This window comes from Microcebus murinus, chromosome 2 (genome assembly GCF_040939455.1).
Source record: "Microcebus murinus isolate Inina chromosome 2, M.murinus_Inina_mat1.0, whole genome shotgun sequence".
Taxonomy (NCBI): domain Eukaryota; kingdom Metazoa; phylum Chordata; class Mammalia; order Primates; family Cheirogaleidae; genus Microcebus; species Microcebus murinus.
Window position 1 is genome coordinate 38,195,045 of NC_134105.1, and position 21,989 is coordinate 38,217,033.

At 39.9% G+C, this 21,989-nt stretch overlaps 1 protein-coding gene across 2 annotated transcripts in view; it reads right to left on the reverse strand.

The window, feature by feature from the left end:
- Nucleotides 1–616: 616 nt before the first annotated feature.
- FAF1 (Fas associated factor 1) overlaps nt 617–21,989 on the reverse strand; it is a 482,102-nt gene continuing 460,729 nt past the window's right edge. For both annotated transcript variants that reach the window (XM_012776173.3, XM_075998246.1), the window contains one exon: nt 617–874. In XM_012776173.3, coding sequence (XP_012631627.1) covers nt 791–874 — 84 coding nt within the window. In that variant the 3' untranslated portion in view covers nt 617–790. The remainder of the gene's footprint in view (nt 875–21,989) is intronic.

The window sequence follows — 21,989 nt, forward strand, 5'->3', positions numbered from 1 at the left end:
TTCCAACTGCCCAGATGCAAACCTAACAGCAGCTTCCTTGGTACTGGTCTCTCTGCACATTATCTTGACATTCACACTGTGTGCCTGAACAGTTTCCCATGCTGCAGTGGAACAGCAAATGCCTCCTAGATGGAACCTGGAGACCCAGGGCAGCAGCAGTAAATAAGTACCTTGCATATATGTCAAATGCAGCCCTCAAACAACACCTTACATCTAGTAAAGTAAGGAAGTACTAACAAAAATGATAGGCTTTTTTTCTTACAACAATGTTTAATCTCCATGCCAAGAATGTCCCATTGGACTTTTCCCCCCTGCCTCTTAAAATGAGGTGACATAGTAGAAATCTAGTCATGAAAATAAAAAGGCAGAGGTATATAAGCCCTGGCTCAATGAGACATATCAAATACACAGCATCCTGGTGTCACAACATAGAGAACTGTCCTAGACACTGTGGGGAAGATGGATAGTGGAGAGGTAAGAATTCTATTTTACTTAGTGATCACTCACACTTGAACAGTGTATTAGTCATTGAATGAGGGTACACTGCAAAGGGCAGGGAGGGTAGAAAAGTTGTAATTCTCTGTAATGAGGGTTGGTAACATATACTCATGGCTGGGAAATTTTAAGTAGTATGTTTATTATTACTTTTTTTTCCAGCAATCTTGCAAGAGGCAGAAGTGTGACATTGAATTGAGTGAGACGAGTGTGTGGGTGGGTTGGCGAGGAGCCCTTCTCTTGATGCAGGCTTCTGGCTTGTCAAGGAATGGCTGGTTCCACCGCTGGGACGTGTTTACTCTTTCGCTTCAAGGAAAAGGGTTTCTTGAGGGAACAACTTTACCTCCAATAATGATTTATTTGGGTCCAGCTGAGTTATCTAAAGAGAAAGAAAACACATATTCAAAAGCCTGGAACAAGCGCTATTTTCTCCACACGGCATTCTATCTGTGCACGTTGACTTTGAGCCTACTATGCACTGGTATGAGCATTCTCACATTATCTTATTTGATTTTCAAAATAACCCTGTGTGGTGTTGTTATAACACTTCCATTTTATAAGTGAGGAAACCAGAGATCAGAGCAATGAAGTCTCATAGTTTAGTTTGGTGGTGGACTAGCATTTGACCTCAGGGTATAGGTTCTGGAGATTTAACCTCATCCTGTCACCGTCTCCTTGTTGGGAGTATATTTAGTTTGAAAAAAATGAGTCAATGTCATAATTTCATATTTCAGAACTTTAAAAAATCATTATTTTATAATATGAACTATTAAAAGTAGAGCTAGACAAAATCTTGGCTCAATGGGATATGCTAATCATAAGGGCATACTAATTTAGGTTTATGCCCTCCTAGGCCAGAGACAGGGATGGGACATGAAGGTTTATGAAAAAGGGGGCTGGGTGTAGTGGCTCACACCTGTAGTCTCAGCACTTTGGGGGCCAAGGTGGGGGGGGATTGCTTGAGACCAGGAATTTGAGATCAGCCTGGGCAACATAGCAAGACCCTATCTCGGAAAAAAAGGGGGAGGGTCATGAATTTTTCAAAAGTTGAGAAATATTGGAACTAGGAAGACTGTAGTTTAAATCACAGCTTGTGTTGGATATCAACTTTGTGGCTTTAGAGTTAATATCAACCTTGCAGGATGGATGTGAGGATTAAATGACAAAAAATATATAATTATCAGTGTCTGGCACAGAGCAGGTGTTCAATAATGGCTACTGTGTATGAAAGCAAGTGTAAGGATGGGTGGACAAAGAGATGAATGGGCAGCTCCGAGTGTGTCTGACAGGAGTGCAAGCAATCTCTAGTCAGGGCTGAGGCTGCTGTTGTGCTAAATACAGGAGCTCTGGGCCTATGGGTAAAGACTGCAGCATCTGAGGCAGGCAATCTTGTCTTCTGCTCAACTCAAGCCACTCCTAATGAGATGATTCTTCTGTCTTCTAGCTAGGGGTAAGGGGAGTCCCTGGGGCCAAGGCCGGGTGTCACAGGCAGGCTGGCAAGCTGAAGGGGCCAGAAGGCGGACATTACCTTAGACTGTATCTAGATGGAAACCTGGTATGCCCAGGAGGATCATTAAGGAGACATATCCACCCCTAGAATCCTCCCTGCTTATAAGGAACCCAGGACAACTCTGCTCTATTAGTATTTCTTGGGTTATGGGCAGATGGGCAAACAGGGGTGGGGAAGGCCCAGCCTGCTGTCTATCTTCCAATGCACTGGGGGGCAAGCTGCTGGCAAATGTTTACCCACTTCCCCAATTAACGTACAATAACTGCGCTGGCTTCTGTCAACAAACAGAGCTATGCTGTCTCTGCTTCTGACTCTGGCATTTTCTGTCCAGCTGCTTCTGCTATTGTTCTTAATTAACATGCCAGAGCTCTTCCGGCATCTTCTACTTTGTTATTTGTGGTTTGTAAATATGATGTTTGCTGGGAGAAACCAAAACTATAATAGTGCCAGGGCTGTGAGTACAGGCAGAAAGATGTAGTAGGAAGCAAAAGAGGCTGGGAGGCCTGAGTATCAGGCCTGAGTCACACCCTGCTGGGGCTGACAACATGCAAGGTTAGAGACTCATAAACCGTACCCAGTTTTCACATGAGAAAATTGTGTCCCAGACAAGTTAAGCAATTTTCTCCAGTCACTTTAAGTGGGAGAGCTGGAATTTGGGAAGGAGGAAACTAAAATTTCTTGAACTCCTATTACATGTCAGGCCCTTATATTAAATATATTATTTCATTTATCTGTACAACAACCACGCAGAGTTGTAGAGAAGAGAAAATTGAGGCTAGAAGTGGCTGCCATATGCTTAATGAGTATCTGTCTACGTGGTATAATGGTTACCAACAGTGAAGCAAACTGGAGTCAAATCCTAGCTCTGTCACTTCTTACCAATATGACCTTAAAAGAAGTTGTATAACCTGAAAGACTCAGTTTTCCCACCTATAAAATGGGAAGCATAGTTTCTTCTTTATATGTTGTTGTGATGATGGTTAAATGGAATAATGTTGGTGAAGCCTCTGGTACAGTGCCTAAGCCAGTGGGTAATAGCCATTTCTGGTTGGGGCTTGCCTTGGGTAGGGGCCCTGATCTCTAACTTCAAACCTGGAGCTCTTTCCCTGAAGCCTGTTGGAACTCTGATCTGCAACCTGATCTGAAGGCTGCCTTTCTTGTTTCTCTCCCACTGTCCAGCAGGAATGCTACCCTTTCCCTGATTGGGTAATGTCTGGATCTCTGGAGACCCCCTTCTATAGCTTCAGTGTTGCTGTGCCACCAATGGACTGCTTCAAAGCAAACATGGCTCTGCTGGAGTGCTCCTTCTGGGGTCCCAGATCAAGCAATTTATTTTTTCATTTGAAGGTCATTTTAGATAAGAATTTCAAAGTGAACACAGACAATCTCTGTTTACATTCCCATTTTCCTGGCTTGGGCAAAGATTAAGGGGAACCTAGGATGGTGTAGGATACCATGATTTTCCCCAGCAAGATAGTGGCCATATGTGAAACCATACTACAGTGCTCTGGGCCCCATTCAAAATGGAGATGGAGCATGCCAGGAGGGACATCCTACTAGGGAGGAGCCTAAAAACTATGTTCTCTGAGAAATAACTGCAGAATGGGAGATATCTAGTTGGAGAGAGGGCGTTGAGGAGTGGTCCCGCTGCCTCTGCCATAGGGCAGGGAGGAGGCTGTGCCAGCCTCTTTGAATATCTGAAGGTCTGACAAGTAGAAGATAAGAGTAGATGTGTTCTGTGTAGCTCCAGTGGGTAGAGCTAGGATTAGTGAGGTAAAATCTCAAGGAAGCAGAGCCTAGGTAGTCAGAAAGAACTTTTTAACAGACAGAGCAGCAACTGGCATTGCTACTCCTGTATCTCTTTCTTTCTGCTCCTCATGTTCTTTATTTTCTGTTTGTTCTTCACAGTCATCATCATCATAGCAGCAACTGCCATTTATTGAGCACCTACTATGTAGCTGGAATCATGCTGGTACTTTATATACTTTATATATAGTACCTTAACTAATCCTCACAATGGCTCAGTGAAATAGGTATTATTACTTCCATTTTACAGATGAAGATATCATAGGTTATCTTGCCCAAGGCTGCAGGTAAAATAAGGTTTTACACTCAGATCTGTCTGACTCCAAACTCATGATAACCAGAAAGCTTCTGGCCAACATGTCAACAGTCTGCCTTGGGGAAATGGAGGAGTAGGGAGAGAAGTGAGTAAACTCCATGCTTTGAGTAAACTCCCTAGAAGCATTCAATTAGGGGCTTATTTGCAGATGATGATAGCTAACATTTATTGAGCATTTATTTTTTACCAGGCATATTCCAAGCACTTTACATTTATAAAATAATTTAATTTTCATAATAATCTTCTGAGATAAGTTATCTGATAATTATTATCTCCATTTTACAGAGGAGAAAATTGAGTCATAGAGCAGATAAGTAACATGTCCAAGGTCACAGAGCTATTAAGGGCAGAGCTAGGATATGAATCAAAAAGGTAGTCTTAATTTGGAGCCCACATGTTTAACTATTAGATTACACTGCCAGAGGTGCTACTAAGAGTAGTATCCATACATACAGAGAAAGAAGTTGGATGAGACGATTCTGAGGTTGTTCCTAACTAAGCTTCCAGAATATAAGATGTTTTGCACTTTAGGAATGGCAAAAGGTCATGGGTCAGGGAAAAAAATCCTGAAATGTTTATAAAATACGAATACAAAAACCCAATCTGAGCTTGTGTTGTGCCATTTACTTGGGACTTTACTGAATTATTGACTCTCTAAATCAACAGAGAAACTCACCCTTTGGGACTCCTAAGGGAGGAGGGGTGATCTCAAATAAGAGGCATGATTTGACTTTGTCTATAGTTAGAAAGGGAAAGTCAACCATCCTGACATTTTCTTCATTGTACTTAGGAAACCTGAATGGATATATTTTCTAATTAAGTTAATCATTTAGCAAATTGGCTTTGTGAAACATGTTTATGTTAGCAAAAATGCGACACATTCTTTGCCAAATAGAGCTATTCTTTTCAATATTCAAATTTTCAATAAATTTTCTCAGTGATTTGAAATTTCATATACATTTTATTTCTATTGCTTCCCTGGGCTTCAGTTGCTTTTCTAAAAAATATAACATTGCTATTGAGAAATATATGAATCAATGTGACAGATTCTCATCCTAGGTCATACTATGAATCCTAGAATGTTAGACTGGGAAAATTCCTTAAGTGCCAAATAGTCCAACCCCTTCATTTCACAGGTAGGTGACCTGAAGCTCACCAGCCATCAAGTGACTTGGCCCAGGTCACATGGCTGATTAGGGGCAGACACAGTACTCTGCCCCAGAGGTTCTGACTTCTGTTTTGGGGTTATTTCTAGTCACATCATTCTGCCTCTCACTTTTTTTTTTTTTTTTTTTTGAGACAGAGTCTCGCTTTGTTGTCCAGGCTAGAGTGAGTGCCGTGGCGTCAGCCTAGCTCACAGCAACCTCAAACTCCTGGGCTTGAGTGATCCTTCTGCCTCAGCCTCCCGAGTAGCTGGGACTACAGGCATGCGCCACCATGCCCGGCTAATTTTTTATATATACATCAGTTGGCCAATTAATTTCTTTCTATTTATAGTAGAGACGGGGTCTCGCTCTTGCTCAGGCTGGTTTTGAACTCCTGACCTTGAGCAATCCGCCCGCCTCAGCCTCCCAAGAGCTAGGATTACAGGCGTGAGCCACAGCGCCCGGCCATGCCTCTCACTTTTTAAAAAGAAATCCTCAAGCATAAATATAATGTTACAGGTTGAGTACCCTTAACCTGAAATCTTAAATGCTCCAATATCTGAAACTTTTTAAGCACCAATGTGATGCTCAAAGAAAATGCTCACTTATAAGTAAATATTCCAAACTCTGAAAAAAATCTGAAATCTGAAACACTTTTGGTCCAAGCATTTCAATAAGAGATACTCAACCTGTACTACTAGGCTGAGAGCTACTCGAGGGCAGGAGCTAATACTAAAAATAATAGCAGAAGTAATATTTGCATAGTTCTTTATAGTCTATAAGAGATTTACAGAAACATTAACTTATAGTCATGTAGAAGAGGTGGTATTATCAGCCCTTTTAAATTTTATTTAATTTTATGAGGTAATGTTTTGATTTTGAAATTGAATAGAAGAAAGTCTGGATCTAATATTTTCCATTTTGAAAAAATGCTAGGTTGGATTTTTTTCTTTTTTCCCCCTTAATATTCCCAATGTATTTGAATAGCTTATGGGGGGAAATGCACTGTAACAGTATTTGAAAATCAGCCCTACTCTATAGATTAGGAAACAAGACCCAGAGATTAGGTTTGCCTATGATCACACACAAAGTGGTAGAGACAGAACCAGAGCCTGTGACTTGTTTCCTCATAATTCCCATTGTAACTCCCCACTTGTAAGTGGACTAATAGGGTTCTCTCTTACTCCATGAGTTATAGTTTTCAAGTTCAATGTGTGAGCAATAAACTAACAAAGGTTTCTTAAAATGTATTCTTACTTTTAGAGTAAAATTTTCATTTTGGAAAGTTCCAGCTTCTTCAAGGCAGAAAAGCTCTCTGTTTGTTAAATTTGCTCTAGTATTTGCTTGCTTGCCTCTGGTGATCAACAACTACCATTTTCTAGATCATATGCTGGCAGCACTGTGAACAGAGAGAGCACTGCATAGCCTGGCCCCCAGGAGCAATCCTTTGCCACAATGGCAGAAATTTTGTAAGTCTCTTTTAGTCTACATAGAGAGCACACACCAGAACCTCATCTATACCTCATTTCCCTTCCCATCAATGTGAAAGAAACCAGGTCCCATCTTCTACATCAGACTCAGAGCACAGTAAACTTCCCCAAGCTTAAGGAAATCCACCCTTTCAGTTATAGCCTACTTATTTCTGAAAGGTCTCCCTCCTCTGAATTCCTGTGCTGACTGCCATGGCTGTACACTATCTAATGTTGTCAGGATCAAAAGGACTAGAACGTATGAGTTCCAGTCCTGGCTCTAGCAGTATGATTTTGGACAAGTCGCTTTTCTCTAGGCTTTAATTTTTGCATTAAAAAAAATGTGGGACTAGTGATTAAATGGAGTCAATTAGACTATAGTTGAGCTTTGGAAATAGAAACACTAGAATTCAAATCTCAGCTCTTAGCCAAGTTAACAGGATGCTTAGAGCACTCCAGTTTCCTTATCCACTGGCTGAAAGGGTTGTTGTAGGGATTGAAATAGCCATCACAATGGATGCTATTATGATTCAGTGCCTTCTTTATGTGTTAGATGTCATCTGTATGGCTAGAGCTTCCTAATGGTTGGAATGGTCAAAGTGTGATGTAGGGAGGGATACTTGGGATAGATTCCTACCTCTATAACCTTCCAGCTACCTGATGACCTTGAGCAAGTTACTAACGTTTTCTGGTTCATCATTTCTTTATTTATAAATTTGAGACATTTTTTTGCCTTCCAGACTTGTAAGGATTCAATAAGATAAAGCTTATAACCCTTTTTGGGGGGTCCATTTATTTCACACTCTTACTTCCATATGGGGTGACTTTTAGATACTTTCCCTATCTTTCACACAGGGTAAGAGACTTAACTGCTTGATGAGTCTGAGAGAAGAGTCTGAGCTTAGCCCCTTCATTTCCTTTTTCTAGAATCAACCTGCTCTAGTGTTATAAGGTGCCAGGGCCTGCAGTATCCAGCTGTACCATGGACTGGGTGGACAAGTCTGTATAATTTATGGGCAAAGAATATCACCAAGTTCCTTGGCTACACATCTGAAAACATGATCTCTGATCAACTTTTTGGGTAGCAAGTGTGATGTTTTTATCCCCACCTGAGTTCTGTGTCCATCTTTCAGTTAGTCTTGAACTAGTCAAGTAAAAGTGTATTATTCAATGACCCCTAAAATCCCAAATACCCCCATAGCACTAAGCAAGTGCTTAACAATTAGGATTTAACAGGGGCATAATTTTTTTCTCTCAAAGCCTGTTTGGTCTTGATTAAAAGATAAGCCAACCAGACAGGGCATAAATCAATTTTAAAGTACATTTTCCATCTGTACATAAAGTTACAACAAAGCTTATTCTTACAGAGATGCTTCTTTAAACCCAAGTGATTTGAATACAAAATGAATGTGCTAGTAAACTTCCTTCTGAAGAATGGACACATAATAATAATGACTATTATTTTAGAGCTCTCAAAGCACTTTACATATAAAACCTAAACCTCAAAGCTCTCCTAAAAGATTCATCTTCATTTTTAGAGATGAGAACACCAAAGCTCAAATAGGCACATTTCTTATGCATGGTCATAAAAACTGGAAATTGGTGGAGTTCACATTTGAACCCAGGTTTTCTCCCTTCAAATCCCGAGCTCCTTCTACTCTGTGAGGCAGCATACAGGCTGCATATATATAAGTTCCCAGACTATATTGAGGCTGAATGTATCTGCTTTTGGTGTTGATCAAAGTTAGCATTTACTTTGAATTTGGGAGAACAACTAATCTTTCTGGTATGCTATGAGTAACTTATTAATTAGTATATTAGAAAAATATGCATGTTAAATATCAGAAGCTTAATAACTGATTATTAATATCATCACTATAAAAAAGTTACCTTTTATTTGGTGTTTTCTAAGTGCCCGGCAATTATCTAATTAAATAGTCACACATGAGATAAGTACTCTTGTTATTTAATATTTCCATTTTATAGATGAATTCTCTGGTAAAAAATGGTTAAGGGACTTGCCCAAGATTACATAGGCAGGAAAAATAGGCCAGATATGTACCCAGATTTGTGAGCTTCCAGTCTGTATCCAATGCTTGTCCTTTGTTGCCTCTCAACTATGATCCTTCTTCTAAACAGGGGACAGTTTATGTGACTAACTGGCTTTTCCTTGGGTATAAAGAAAGGTGTACTCTGCAGCTGTGTCACAGTTCATGTCCCTATTATGGTATGGGCTTGTTGTTCCCCACAGGAACCCAAGCTATCTTTTGTTACTGTCACCTTAGTCCTAACAGCTAATTGCCATTTTCTTTAAACACCTTTTGATGAGCTAGGAATCCCTAATGAAGGGGTTACATCTACAAAGTATCGGAGGACTTTGGAGTTGATCTGCTGGTTATGTGCTGATCAAAGTGTAAAAAAGCTTTGTAACTGTAAAGTCTTTTGCAAACATAAAAGTTGCTATTATCATTATTATTAATTAATAATAACTATAAGAACCACCACAACAATGCCAGTTGTAGCTGTTAGTAACTTCTCTACTTTTGCTGCAGGTGATAACACAAGCCCAAAAGGAATTTCCAATCTGGAAGGGTCCCACAATGGGACTAATTTATGGTTTATCTCCATCTCAGCTTCCTGTGCAGTTGCTGGGCCAATCTGTCTCATTGGACCACAGGAAAGAAATGACACTGGGATGAGGGTGTCTAAGAAACAGTGACAAATGCTCCTCTTTTCATTATTGAACTGTGACAGAACAAATGGGGTACTAGAGAGTAAGGTTGGATGGGCTTCCATGGCTGCAAAACATAGGATGCCTAGGATATTTTCTCTCCTTGATGACTTTTTTGTAGGTGGGAAAAAGGAAAATAAAAGTAAAACTAAAAGAAGAACAAATGGAGAGAAGAGTAAGGTAAGAGAGAGATAAATTGTGTCTTGTAGGCTACCGTATCTATTCTTTGTTTCATCACATTATAATAATGATAACAACAGTTAACATTTATTGGAAGCTTACTCGGTGCTTACTGTGCCCAGTGTTTCATAAGCACTACAACAATCCTATGAAGAATAGAGGCTCAGAGAGAATATATAACCCACCTAACACTGCACAGGCAGGAAGTGGCAGAGCAAGGATTTAAAACTAGGTCTAGATCCAAAGTCTGTGTTCTTAATCACCACACTAGATTATTTTAGTATTGTAGTCATGCATTGGACTATTTATTCTAAGTCCCTTGCTTGGAAGGACTGTACCCTTCATGTAACTGAAGCACATATTCTCCATAACAGAGTAACAGAGTATATTATCACCTAAAGCATTTGGGCAAATTTTACTCATCTAGCCTTTCAATTATCACAGAGCTAGTGATTATTAGAGCTGGATAGGTCTTGAGAGGTCATCTCTGTAACATATGGGTACAGAAAAGCCAAGTGAGTGGAAAGAACTTATCCAAGGTTACTTAGCATTTATGGCAAATCTGGATTCTTTATTCTCAGCTTTTGTGTCTATTTTTAAATGGGCTGTTTAAATATCAACTCTACAGGGTTACTAATGTTAAAATGGCTTCAAACATGGCACACTGTCAGGGACACTTTGGACACCAAACAAGAGATATGAACTTCTTGCATTGGTATCACTGATGGTGGCTTTGGTCACTACACTATTAAATGACAATGTTAGTGGGAAAGGCCTAGAGGGAATGGAGAGGATTCCAACAAGGATGGGGTGGGGAGGGGAAAGCCTCTTTAGTCTAAAAACAGGAAAAGGCTCAAGTCTGCAGAATCACCATAAAAAGAATAAAATAATAAAGAACATAAAAATAATGAGAACAGGAATTTCTCCCCATCCTAGGAAGTCAGTTACCCAAATTAGCCCCCCTTGAGATCTAGAAGACACAATGTCAAGTAAATGAAAGGAAGTCCTGCTTTACAGAGCAGTTTGTAAGCTCATGGTCCCTGAAAACATAAACAGGGTATAAGCAAATGCGTGAGTGACGATTCTGTAGTGTGGCAAGAGAAACCTAGTACAGATCAGGCCCAGCAATGTGCCCACGAAACAGGTATGCCAAGATACCAGTTCTCCTCATCCCTTGGCACAGCCAAGCTCCTCAGGGCTGGGTTGCCTCTGACCCTGAGCAGCCCAGTATTGTTCCCCTGTAAAGCATACAAACATCATTTTCAGTGTGTGTGGTGATCTGAAAAAGGCTGGGAAGCACTGATTTAGGGGACGTGCCTCACTTTCAGAGGTTAATACCATGTAAGGTAGCCAGGTGCTTGTATAAAAGGTTCCTAGGATGCCTCTAATAAAAGATTGGTCCACAACACTAACCACTGTGTTTGGAATAGGACATTAAGAGACAAATGAAAGGAGAGATACCTGTTTACTGGTTAGGTTTAGAACTGTTAACTCAGCTTAAAAGCCTTCTGAGAAATCCTATTATTGTTTGCCTCAGAATTTCACCACTAGGCATGGATTAAGTGCTAATTAGGGAGGCAGTAAGAAAAAGCACTGGCGGGTTTTAAATCCTGGCACTGCATGTATGCTCTTGAGCAAGTCATTTAACCTCTTGTCATGAGGTCAAATTTCACATCTGTAAGCTGGTGACAGTATCACCCAATACCCAGTGGTCTCTCAATAGGCCATTTCCCTCTGGGTCTCTTTCCTTCACACTTCCACTCGTGAGAGAGTTGAACAAAATGTCTGATCCTGTCTCTCTCCTATTTAAAGTTCTTAAATGATTCCTTACTGAAACAAGAGAGACCCCTTTTGCTTTGGCTTCATTTTCCCAATATGTAAATGGGTAGTGTTTCTGAGAAGGCTCATAGCAGGCATATGGTGGAAGACATGCTGGAAAGACAGGTTGGAAAAAGATCATGAAGAGCTCAAATGTCTTAATAGGTATTATTTAAACTTCTGAAAAAACCTTTTCTCCCTGGCTTCACAGAGATCTGGAGTGGCATACTAGATATGCTCTTCAGGCAGAGTGGCTAGGGAGAAAGTGAGCATTTTGAATGCATTTTAATACCCAAGCAGGACCACGAGAGCTGGTGTGTGCATAGCTCTACATACATGCAGACACCGCTCAAGAGCTGGAGCTTTGAACAGGAGTTAAAAGAGTTGAGTCCCTAACGACATACAAAAGACTTGCCGGTGTGATTTATTCTGATGTATTTACTTATCCAATTACCAAAACAGCAGGAGATCATTAAATTTTCTAGTTACCAGATGCAGCACGTTCAATATCTTAAATGTTACCAAGGCTCTCTCTTAGCTATTTTGATATTACATTTCATCTCTCAAAAGCTTATGAAACTGGAAGGCAAGAATCAGGAACAGAGCAGGTGTTTTCTTTGATGGCTGGTCCAGCAGCTGTCTGTACTATACCAAACCCAAATTAAACCCAAAATTCCCAAACTCCTGAGCTTAAGGAAAAGTACCATGATGAGAAACCAAAGTATTTAGGAAGAAAGGATGGTAAGGCAGTAGTAATTGAAGGTGGCTACAGATATGCATTTTACCCAGCCAGGTTTTTCTTCATGTTCATTTCCTATCAGTTCAGTCTCCATGTCCACAGAGCGTCAGGGCTCAGAGTAGAGTGAGGAAACAAGCATCTTTTGGGAAACTGCAACCCTGTCTCCTAACCCTAGCATACTGCTTCTGACTACCCATGTGACCTTGGACAAGTTACTTTTCCTCCTCTGAGTTTCCATGTCTATTAAACAAGGATGTTGACGTCTGTTTTTTTTTTTGAGACAGAGTCTCACTTTGTGCCCAGGCTAGAGTGAGTGCTGTGGCATCAGCCTAGCTCACAGCAACCTCAAACTCCTGGGCTCAAGCGATCCTTCTGCCTCAGCCTCCCGAGTAGCTGGGACTACCGGCATGCGCCACCATGCCTGGCTAATTTTTTTTTCTTTTATATATATCAGTTGCCAATTAATTTCTTTCTATTTATGATAGAGACAGGGTCTCGCTCAGGCTGGTTTTGAACTCCTGACCTTGAGCAATCCGCCCGCCTCGGCCTCCCAGAGTGCTAGGATTACAGGCATGAGCCACCGCACCCGGCCGATGTTTATGTCTGTTGCACCACCTTGTGGACCTACTATGAGCATCAACACAGCTTACCTTCTGCTGTACTTTACATTAATGTCTCCTGGTTAAGACTGAGCAACTTGAAGTCAGGAGCTGCATGTTTGCTATTTCTGTACCTCCAGTACTTATGCAAAGGACCTTCAGCATTATATGTTCTCAATAAATGCTTGTTGATTAAAGTATCAAACCAGAGAATGTACACGATGGAACATTAAAAAATATACAGCACACCCACATTAACAACATTTTAGAAGTGGCAAAAATGTTTATTTTCTCTTGAAAAATATGTCAAAATAAGTGAAATCTGGGCCTATTTTTTTTTTTTTTGGAGACAGAATCTTACTCTGTCACCCTGGGTACAGTGTAGCAGTGTCATCATAGCTCACTGCAACTTCAAAGTCGTGGGCTCAAGGGATCCTCCTGCCCTATCTTTCCAAGTAGCTAGGACTATAGGCACATGCCATGACATCCAGCTAATTTTTCTATTTTTAGTAGACACAGCGTCTCACTCTTGCCCAGGCTGATCTCAAACTCCTGAGCTCAAGCGATCCTCCCACCTTGGCTTCCCAGAGTGCTAGGATTACAGGCATGAGCCACCATGCCTGACCTAAAGCCTAAACTTTTTTAAAGGGTGGTGGTGGCTTGACCCCAAGCCACATTCTTTTTTTTTTTTTTTTTTTTTTTTGAGACAGAGTCTCACTTTGTTGCCCAGGCTAGAGTGAGTGCCGTGGCGTCAGCCTAGCTCACAGCAACCTCAAACTCCTGGGCTCGAGTGATCCTTCTGCCTCAGCCTCCCAAGTAGCTGGGACTACAGGCATGCGCCACCATGCCCGGCTAATTTTTTTATATATATATATCAGTTGGCCAATTAATTTCTTTCTATTTATAGTAGAGACGGGGTCTCGCTCAGGCTGGTTTTGAACTCCTGACCTTGAGCAATCCGCCCGCCTCGGCCTCCCAAGAGCTAGGATTACAGGCGTGAGCCACAGCGCCCGGCCCCAAGCCACATTCTTACTATTCTGATCTCTAAATAATATCCTCTCATAGACCCTATGCTCCAGCCAATTACAGTAGTTTGCTATTCCCCAAATGTGTCTTATACTCTTTCTCCCTGAACATTTGCTATGTTGTCTCTTCTACCTGGACTGTCCTTCCTTTCTCCCCAGTTCCACTTATTCCAACTTATATATATCCCTTCAAGGCTCAGCTCAATGCTACTTTCTCCACAAAACCAGGCCTGATTGACATACGGCCTCAATTAATCTCTTTTTCTTATTCCTGTAACAGAGTTAATTGTAACTGGTATGGTTTCCCATTCACTAGGCTCATGGAACATAGTGACCATATATGTTCATTGTTATTTCTCCCTCATGTGCCTTTTCCATTGCCCTGCATGTGGTCAATCCATGTTTACTGAACTAATACCTTTATTCATCTTAGGCTCTATAGTCAAGGCAGCTGCCAAGGTCTGTTGGCAGACTCAAGGTCAGTGTTTAAACTGGAGTGTGGGTACTGGCAATGCCAATCCTGTTCTTTGCTAAAACAGCACTCTTACACTTTGACCAGGCAAAGGATCCTAGAGGACCTAGCTCAAAGGATCAGCTACAGTTTCACACTGAGTTATCTGATTGGTGTACCTCTCAGGCTGTTTTGCAATTATTTGTTTGTGAGTTTGTCTCTCTAGTCAGGTTGTTCTGAGGGGAACTGTGAGCTTTTGCTGGCTGCCTATCCCCAGGGCCTAGCATCCTGCTGGAAACTGTGTGATTTCAATAAATGTTTGCTAAAAGACTGACCTACTGAATGACTGAATGGAGCCTCCCCACTCCTCCCTAAAGCCTCCATCAATCCAAAGAAATGGAGTCTAGAGGAGCTGTATCCCCAGACCTCTTGCCCTTAGCCTCACTCTTATAGCAGGCAGACCCTGTCAGTGATACCATTAGCAGGTCAACCCAGCAGGTCTCTTGGCTCTAGATGCTCTCTGGCCCAAGCCTTAGTCAGTCTTGCTGCACACAGGGGCTGACAATAAGTTTGCATCAGTTGCCCTTTCAGAAGGGACAGATTTTTCCCCATATAAACCGCTGTTGGAACTGGCTAATTAGAAGGATTTAAAAAATCTTAATAGTCTAAACAGAGAAAACTGGTTCTGAATTATTAAGCAACATTTTCAATGCATTTGAATAACCTTAAGTGACTTAGCTGCCACCTGATCCTAAGCTCTGGCTCAGATAAATAAATGTGAAATATTGTCAAAGCCTCGGCTTATAGGAGCCTCCAGCTACAGTAAATAAAAGCTTAAATCCTCATAAACTGTCTGGGACAGAGACATTCTCATATAAATGGAGAGAAGATGATCTTAAATAAAGCCAGTAGACCAGGAAGCCAATGGCTTTGTTCCAGTTTTCAGAAGAGAGTTGTCAATGGGGCAGGTATTATCAACATCTAGGTTATTTAATCATAGAATCACATAGTATCAGAGCTGAAAGATTATTAAGAAAACAACCATTTTAATCTCTTCATATTTCAGATAAGGAAAATAAGACTCAGAGAAGTATGTGGCTTGCTTGAGATCACACAAGTGGCTGGAAAAATCAAAATTTTGCTCCAGGATGCCTGATTCCCAGTTTAGTCTCCTTCCCACTGCACCACATTCTTCAGATTAAAAAAAAAAAAAATAGAGACAGAGTCTCTATGTTGCCCAGGCTAAAGTGCAGTGGCCATTCATAGGCATGATCATAGTGCCCTGCAACCTTGAACTCCTAGCCTCAAGTAATCCTCCCACCTCAGCCTCCTCAGTAGCTGGGACTATGGCCATATGACACTACAGCCGGCTTGCAACACTTTCTTCTGAGAATGTCCTGCTGATGATGTCAAAATGAGAGGATGACAACTGGCTATTACAAGACAACTGAAAATTTTAACTGAATGAGTCGCTTCTGGTGCTTGAGCTCTAGAGACTCCATGCTCCCCACTCTCCACCTGGGAGTTCTACTTCCACAGCCATGCAGGGAGCAGATGAGGGCAGGGAGGGAGGGAGGGAGGGAAAGAATCCAGGACTAAGTAAGGGTCAACGTCAACTATAATGTGGGCCCTCACTTGCCTATCGTCAAGCCATTAGGATATCATGAATTTTTGCCTACTGAGATGGAAAACAAACAAACAAACAAAAAAACAGTGGATGTGTAAATGGGTAGGAACATTTTATTTCTTCTCATTTATTTGCTAAATAAATGTTTCCTGAATGTTTATTACATGTAAGAAACTATGCTAGGTATTGGATTATAGTAGTGAACAAGACACTATCTCTGTCCTCAAGGAGTACAGAGTTCAGGGCAGACAGTAGACAAGAAAATGGCCCACTGCAATTCAGAACATTAAAGGGCTACAATAGGGAAAAGGGCATCAAAGGAGCACAAGGAAGGCAAATGCCTAACTTGGTCCTAGGGTGTCAATTAGTTCCATATTTTCTTTCCTCCTTGTCTCATTCTAATATGAACAACTGTTTACTACAATTTAATTAACCATTTTACTGACTTTAAATTCAAACTTAATGTGTACTTTTTTTAATGTTTGTCTAAAAAATGTATATCTTACTTTCATTTTGTGACTAACTATATAAACTTGTGCCAGCCATTTCTGCTTTTGGTGTCTTTTGGTTTTCCTAGGCCTTGGGGAAGTTACTTTCAGACTCTGAATCTTAGTTTTTTCATCTGTAAAATAAGGGTCTTTTCTAGTTCTCACAGTAAAGAATGTGTGCATGAAGAAGGCCTGTTTACACAAGGTTTTACATAAAGCCAACTAAAGGAAGAAAAGTGAAATAAATTTGGAAACAGCAAAAGAATCTTCAGGTTTGGGATTCAGCCATAGACATTAAACCTGAAGCCTTGAGGTCCTGGTTCTAGGGGAAGAGCAGGGTGTGGTCTGGGTGAAGCAGGCTGGGGCTGGGGCTAGGGCTGGGTCTGGAGTTGGCACTGCAGTGAGGCCCAGGGGAATTTGGCATGTTGATGCATGTGCTAATATACTCTGGAACTCCAGCACTGGCTTTGAAAATGACAAGGAGTGTCTAGAAAAGGTTAATCTGCGCATATACACGTTTGCAGTTGTTTGTGTTTACAATGGGGTTATTATACAGGCTTTAAGTGAGCAAAGCATGTCTGCTGAAGCACCTGGAATACTGAGCACAGAACTAATGATTTTTTTATTTATGGCTGGATGGAGTCAGATTGGATTGTATGTACAGCCTTCAAAAGTTTATTTGATTTCTGATATAGCAATTTTGAATGGTATAGTGCTTATAAACACCTTACAAAATTAAGTTCCGGGACAGAGTAAATAATTTTGAAACGAGTTAAATACCTCAACACACTACACATAATCAGTAATAGTCACTCCATTTTATATTTAGTATAGTATGGGAAAAGGATCTGGGTTTTGAGAATCAAATACTGATACAGACACTGTGAAACACTGAGAAATTTAACCTCTCTAAGCTTCTGTGTCCTTATCTGTAAAATGGGGACAATATCTGTCTTTCAGAGAACTAATATATTTGAAGTATCCAGCATATAATGTGCACAAAAAGAAATGGCTATATTCATTGCCATCGCTCCCCACCATTCTAAGTCCTTTAAACAAGTAAATAAGTTAGAAAGAGGCAAAGGCAGATTTTATTAAGACTGAATTCCACTCAGCTTCCCAGATATGGCAGTAATTACCTCACACATTTTAAAAATTCCTTTGTGTATTCCTTTGATCTGGTCAGAAGCATATAATGATGAATTTTCTCATGTACTACTACTGGTTCCCTCAATACTTCTATGGGTTAGCAAGATCCTTTCCTCTTCTTGCCATCAACTTCATCATAATAGCTTAGATATACTGAGTATTTACTATGTGCTAGTGCTTTATAAATATCACTTCATTTCATTTTCACAACATCCCTATGAAGTAGGTACTATCATTATCTTTATCCTAAAGATAAGGACACTAAATTACACAGAGGTTAAGTAATTTACCCAAGGTCAAATGGCTGGGAAAAGGCCATTGAAATTTAGTCTAGGACTCCAGTTACACTGTTTCTTCCTTGATCATCTTCAAATCTGCTGTAGTCACTGCCAGGGACATTTTCTGGTGTTGAGTCAGCCTCAGTTTAAATATCTATCCTCTGCTAGAAAGCAATGCCCGGACTTTCTCCTGGCCCCTCAGACTCAACAAATCCCAAAGTGAACCTGCCTCTCCCATCTGTTTTCCTGATTTCTGTCTCTACCATCCTGATTTCTGTACTACCATCATCTTAGTCATTCAGACTGGGAAGCTCTGAGTCATTTCTGATAACTCCTTCTTCTTATTATCCCTCCACCTTGATATAGCCAGACAATCACCAAATCCCACTGATTCTTACTTATTCCTGCTTCTATTGCCCAATGCTCATCCCCAATTCCTGCCATCTTATTATAGTCTCCCATAGTCTGTTGTCTTGTCCTACTGGTCTCCCTTTCCCACACTCTCCCTACTGTAATCCTTCCTAATCAAAATAATCAACAGGGTTGAGACAGTGGAAAAAAGCAAAAATGTGGACTCAAAAGACCTATGTAGAGCTATTGCTCTGCAACTTAGCTATATCAATTTGTATCACTTGGCAGCTCTAAGCCTAAATTTCTCATATTTAATATAGGGGCTAACACCTACTTTAGCTAGTTTAAACTAGCACTAGAATTGGTTTCATGAAGGCTTGTCTTCTATTAGTGGACATACAGTAGTGAAGAAATCTATTAAGAACTATTCATTACCATATCCCCAATGTCTTGTGCATAAAAAGTGCTCAAAAAAATATTTGTTGGATTAATGGATAGAAAACTCTTCAGTACTTTTTCATCTCTTATTTCCCTCCATATCTGATTTCATACCCTAAATCCCAATTGTAGCAAAGTGTGTGCTATGATTATGCTAGTTTACATTCTTATGTTTATGCTATGATTATGCTAGTTTATATTCTTATGATTTTGTTCATATTACTTCTGCTTGGCAAATGTCCAATCCTTTTAACTTTTTATTTGAAAGTAATTATAAACTCACAGGAAGTTGCAAAAATAGTAAAGTCTCATGTACCCTTCACTAAGCTCCCCTACTAGTACCAACTTATATAACTATAGTATAATATCAAAACCAGGAAATTGATGCTGATATGATACTATTACCTAGATTATAGGCCTTATATTTTATGTGTTTTTATTTATATTCATTTGAGTGTGTGTGTATGTGAACAGCTACATGCAATTTAATCTCATGTACAGATTAGTGTACCACTAATCACAATCAAGATACAGAATGAATCCAAGAAATTTATGGCCATACTCACCCTTCACAAAACTCTTTATCCTTAAACACTGACAAACATTAATTTGTCCTCCATTTCTATAATTATGTCAATTTAAAAATGTTATATACCCAGTTACTTGGGAGGCTGAGGTGGGAAGCTTGCTTGAGGCCAGGAGCTCGGGATCAGCCTAGGCAACATATTGAGACCCCACATCTATAAAAAATTAAAAAATTAGTTAATCCTGGCTAGCTACTCAGAAGGCTGAGCCAGGAGGATCACTTGAGCCCAGGAGTTCGAGGCTACAGTGAGTTATGATTGTGCCACTGCACTGTGGCCTGGGCAACAGAGCAAGGCCCCATTCTTAAAACAAAACAAAAAATAAAACATGAGAATGTTATATAAATGGAATCAGATGGTATGTAACATTTTAAGACTGCATTTTTTTCACTTGGCATAATGCTCTTGAGATCCATCCAAGTTGTTGCATGTATCAAGAATTCATTCCTTTTTATTGCTCAGTAGTACTCCACAATTTTTTTTTTTTTAAAGACTTGGCATAAACTCCATTTCTTCTGTTAAGCTTTACTGACCTTCAGGTAGAATTAAACCCTCCAATCTTCCTTGGGTTCCCACTATAGCCAGCATGGACTATTCAGCAGTTTTGACATTTGAGTATTTTGATTTTTTTATGTGTCTATAAAGCCTTTGGTCATATCTCTGTATCTTTGGTACCTAGCAAGTACCTGATAAAACTAGGCATGTATGAAATGTTCATTAAACTAATATATGCAGAGTAACTTACAAGTTGTATGTAAAAGTGTCACAAAAATGGTAAAATGCTACGTAAATCTTCCTAAAAGGCTACCCAGCTTGTATATTATAGTCAATCCTCATCATTTGCTGATCCATACTTTGCCATTTGTCTACTTGCTGAAGTTTTTTATAACCACCCAAATCAAAACTTGCAGTACTTCATGATCATTTGAGGACATGTACAGACTGGTAAAAAATTTCAATTGCCTGATGCTCATGTTTCCAGCTAAGGCTGAACAAGCAACATTCTGTCTTCTTGTTTCAGCCCTCATACTGTAAATAAATGTGATTTTTGAAGTATATTTAGTGCCATGTTTTTTCACATTTTTTTGCTTTTTGTTAGTGATTTTGCTATTTAAAATGGGCCCCAAGCATAGGGCTGTAGTGTTGTCCCATATTCCTAAGTGCAGGAAGGCTGTGATGTGCCTCATAAGGAAAATATATGTGTTAGATAACCTTTATTCAGGTATGAGTTTTAGGACCATTAACTTTGAGTTCAATATGAATCAATATTACATATTATATAAAGTGCCTTTAAATAGAAACATACATAAAACAAGGTATCGTACTGATTGGTTTATGAAAAGTGACCAGAGGTTCACAAGAACTTAACTCTGTATTTCCCCTAGGAGAAATGGTTGAGTATTTGCTAATTCAGTGTTTGTGGTAACTTTATACAACATAACCACTGTGACTAATGATAATCAACTGTACTTCACACCCTCCATAGTGTATACTTGCCATCTATTCATCCATCTATCCACCCACCTACCCATAATTCAGTGAGCTCTGTGCTAGGCCTATGTAGGTCCTGTGCCAGAAACTGAGGGTACAAAGGCAAATGTGACACAGTACAGCTACTGCCCTAAACAAGCTTATACAGACAAGTCCCCAGAGGCTCTTGACATAAATGAGGTAAAAGTCTCTATGAGGAAATAAGCCTGTCTCTCACACTAGGAAAAACACTGTATTCTAATTCAGGAAATGTTTACAACTCTGAAAGAAATCTGCTGGTTTGGTTAAACAGAAGGCAGATAGTCAACCCTAAATATTTCTACTTAAATACCAGTCTCAACCTTTTGTTATTAGGCATGTAAGGTATACTGTTTGATATCCTTACTTGAAAGCTGGTAGTTTCCAACCAGTTAATATTGGACAAAGATTCTTTATCTTCTGAAAACTAAAACATTAAAAAAAAAGAGAGAGAGAGAGAGATAGGAAGGAGTGAATGGGGTAGGGGAGAGAAATAATCACCAATGCCACCATATTAACTACATTATTAGATTCTTACTCTGTATTAAATACCATATTTATATATATATAAACATTTTATATTCATTCTTTAATGCTCATAATAACCCTTTGAAGTAGATAGTGATACTCCCATTTTACCAAGAAATTAAGTAATCTAAGATCACTCAGTGAAGAGTTGATCCAAAATTCAAGGCAAGATCCATTTGATTCCATAGCCTGTGTGTGTTTCAGTCTATAATGTCTCTGAAATGTGGTTGAAAAGAAGAGGTAGTGTTAAATAAATTATCTTTACAGTGTTGATATATATTTGTTTATATAACAAGCACAGAAAAATAAATACAAAAAACTCCCCCCCTTTTTTTAAGTAGCCAGTTTGAAGAAAGTGTTCTCCCTAGGCAGTGAGGAAACAGAGGCTGCAGCCTCAAGGACAACTGTAGGGGCTCTGAGCAAACTATTACAGAGTTTGGGGCAAATATGCATTGGATATATTGACACCCTACAAACTACATGATGGACACCTTCAGAGACTGCTCTGCACTCAGAGTCTCTTAAAAATCTCCTTTGAAAAGGTAGAGTTAATTGGTGCTTGTTAGTATATTCTTCTGATACTACTTCTACCCTTTGCTACAAGACTAAGTTATGTTCCAAGCTAAGGTGGGAGGCAAAGTCAAATGCTTAGAAATTTCCCTGTTTATAGGGTTACCCCTATATATCTAGCAGTAAACCCCAGAAGTAGATTTGGGACATAAATATCTTAAAAAATAAAATTATATATGCAGA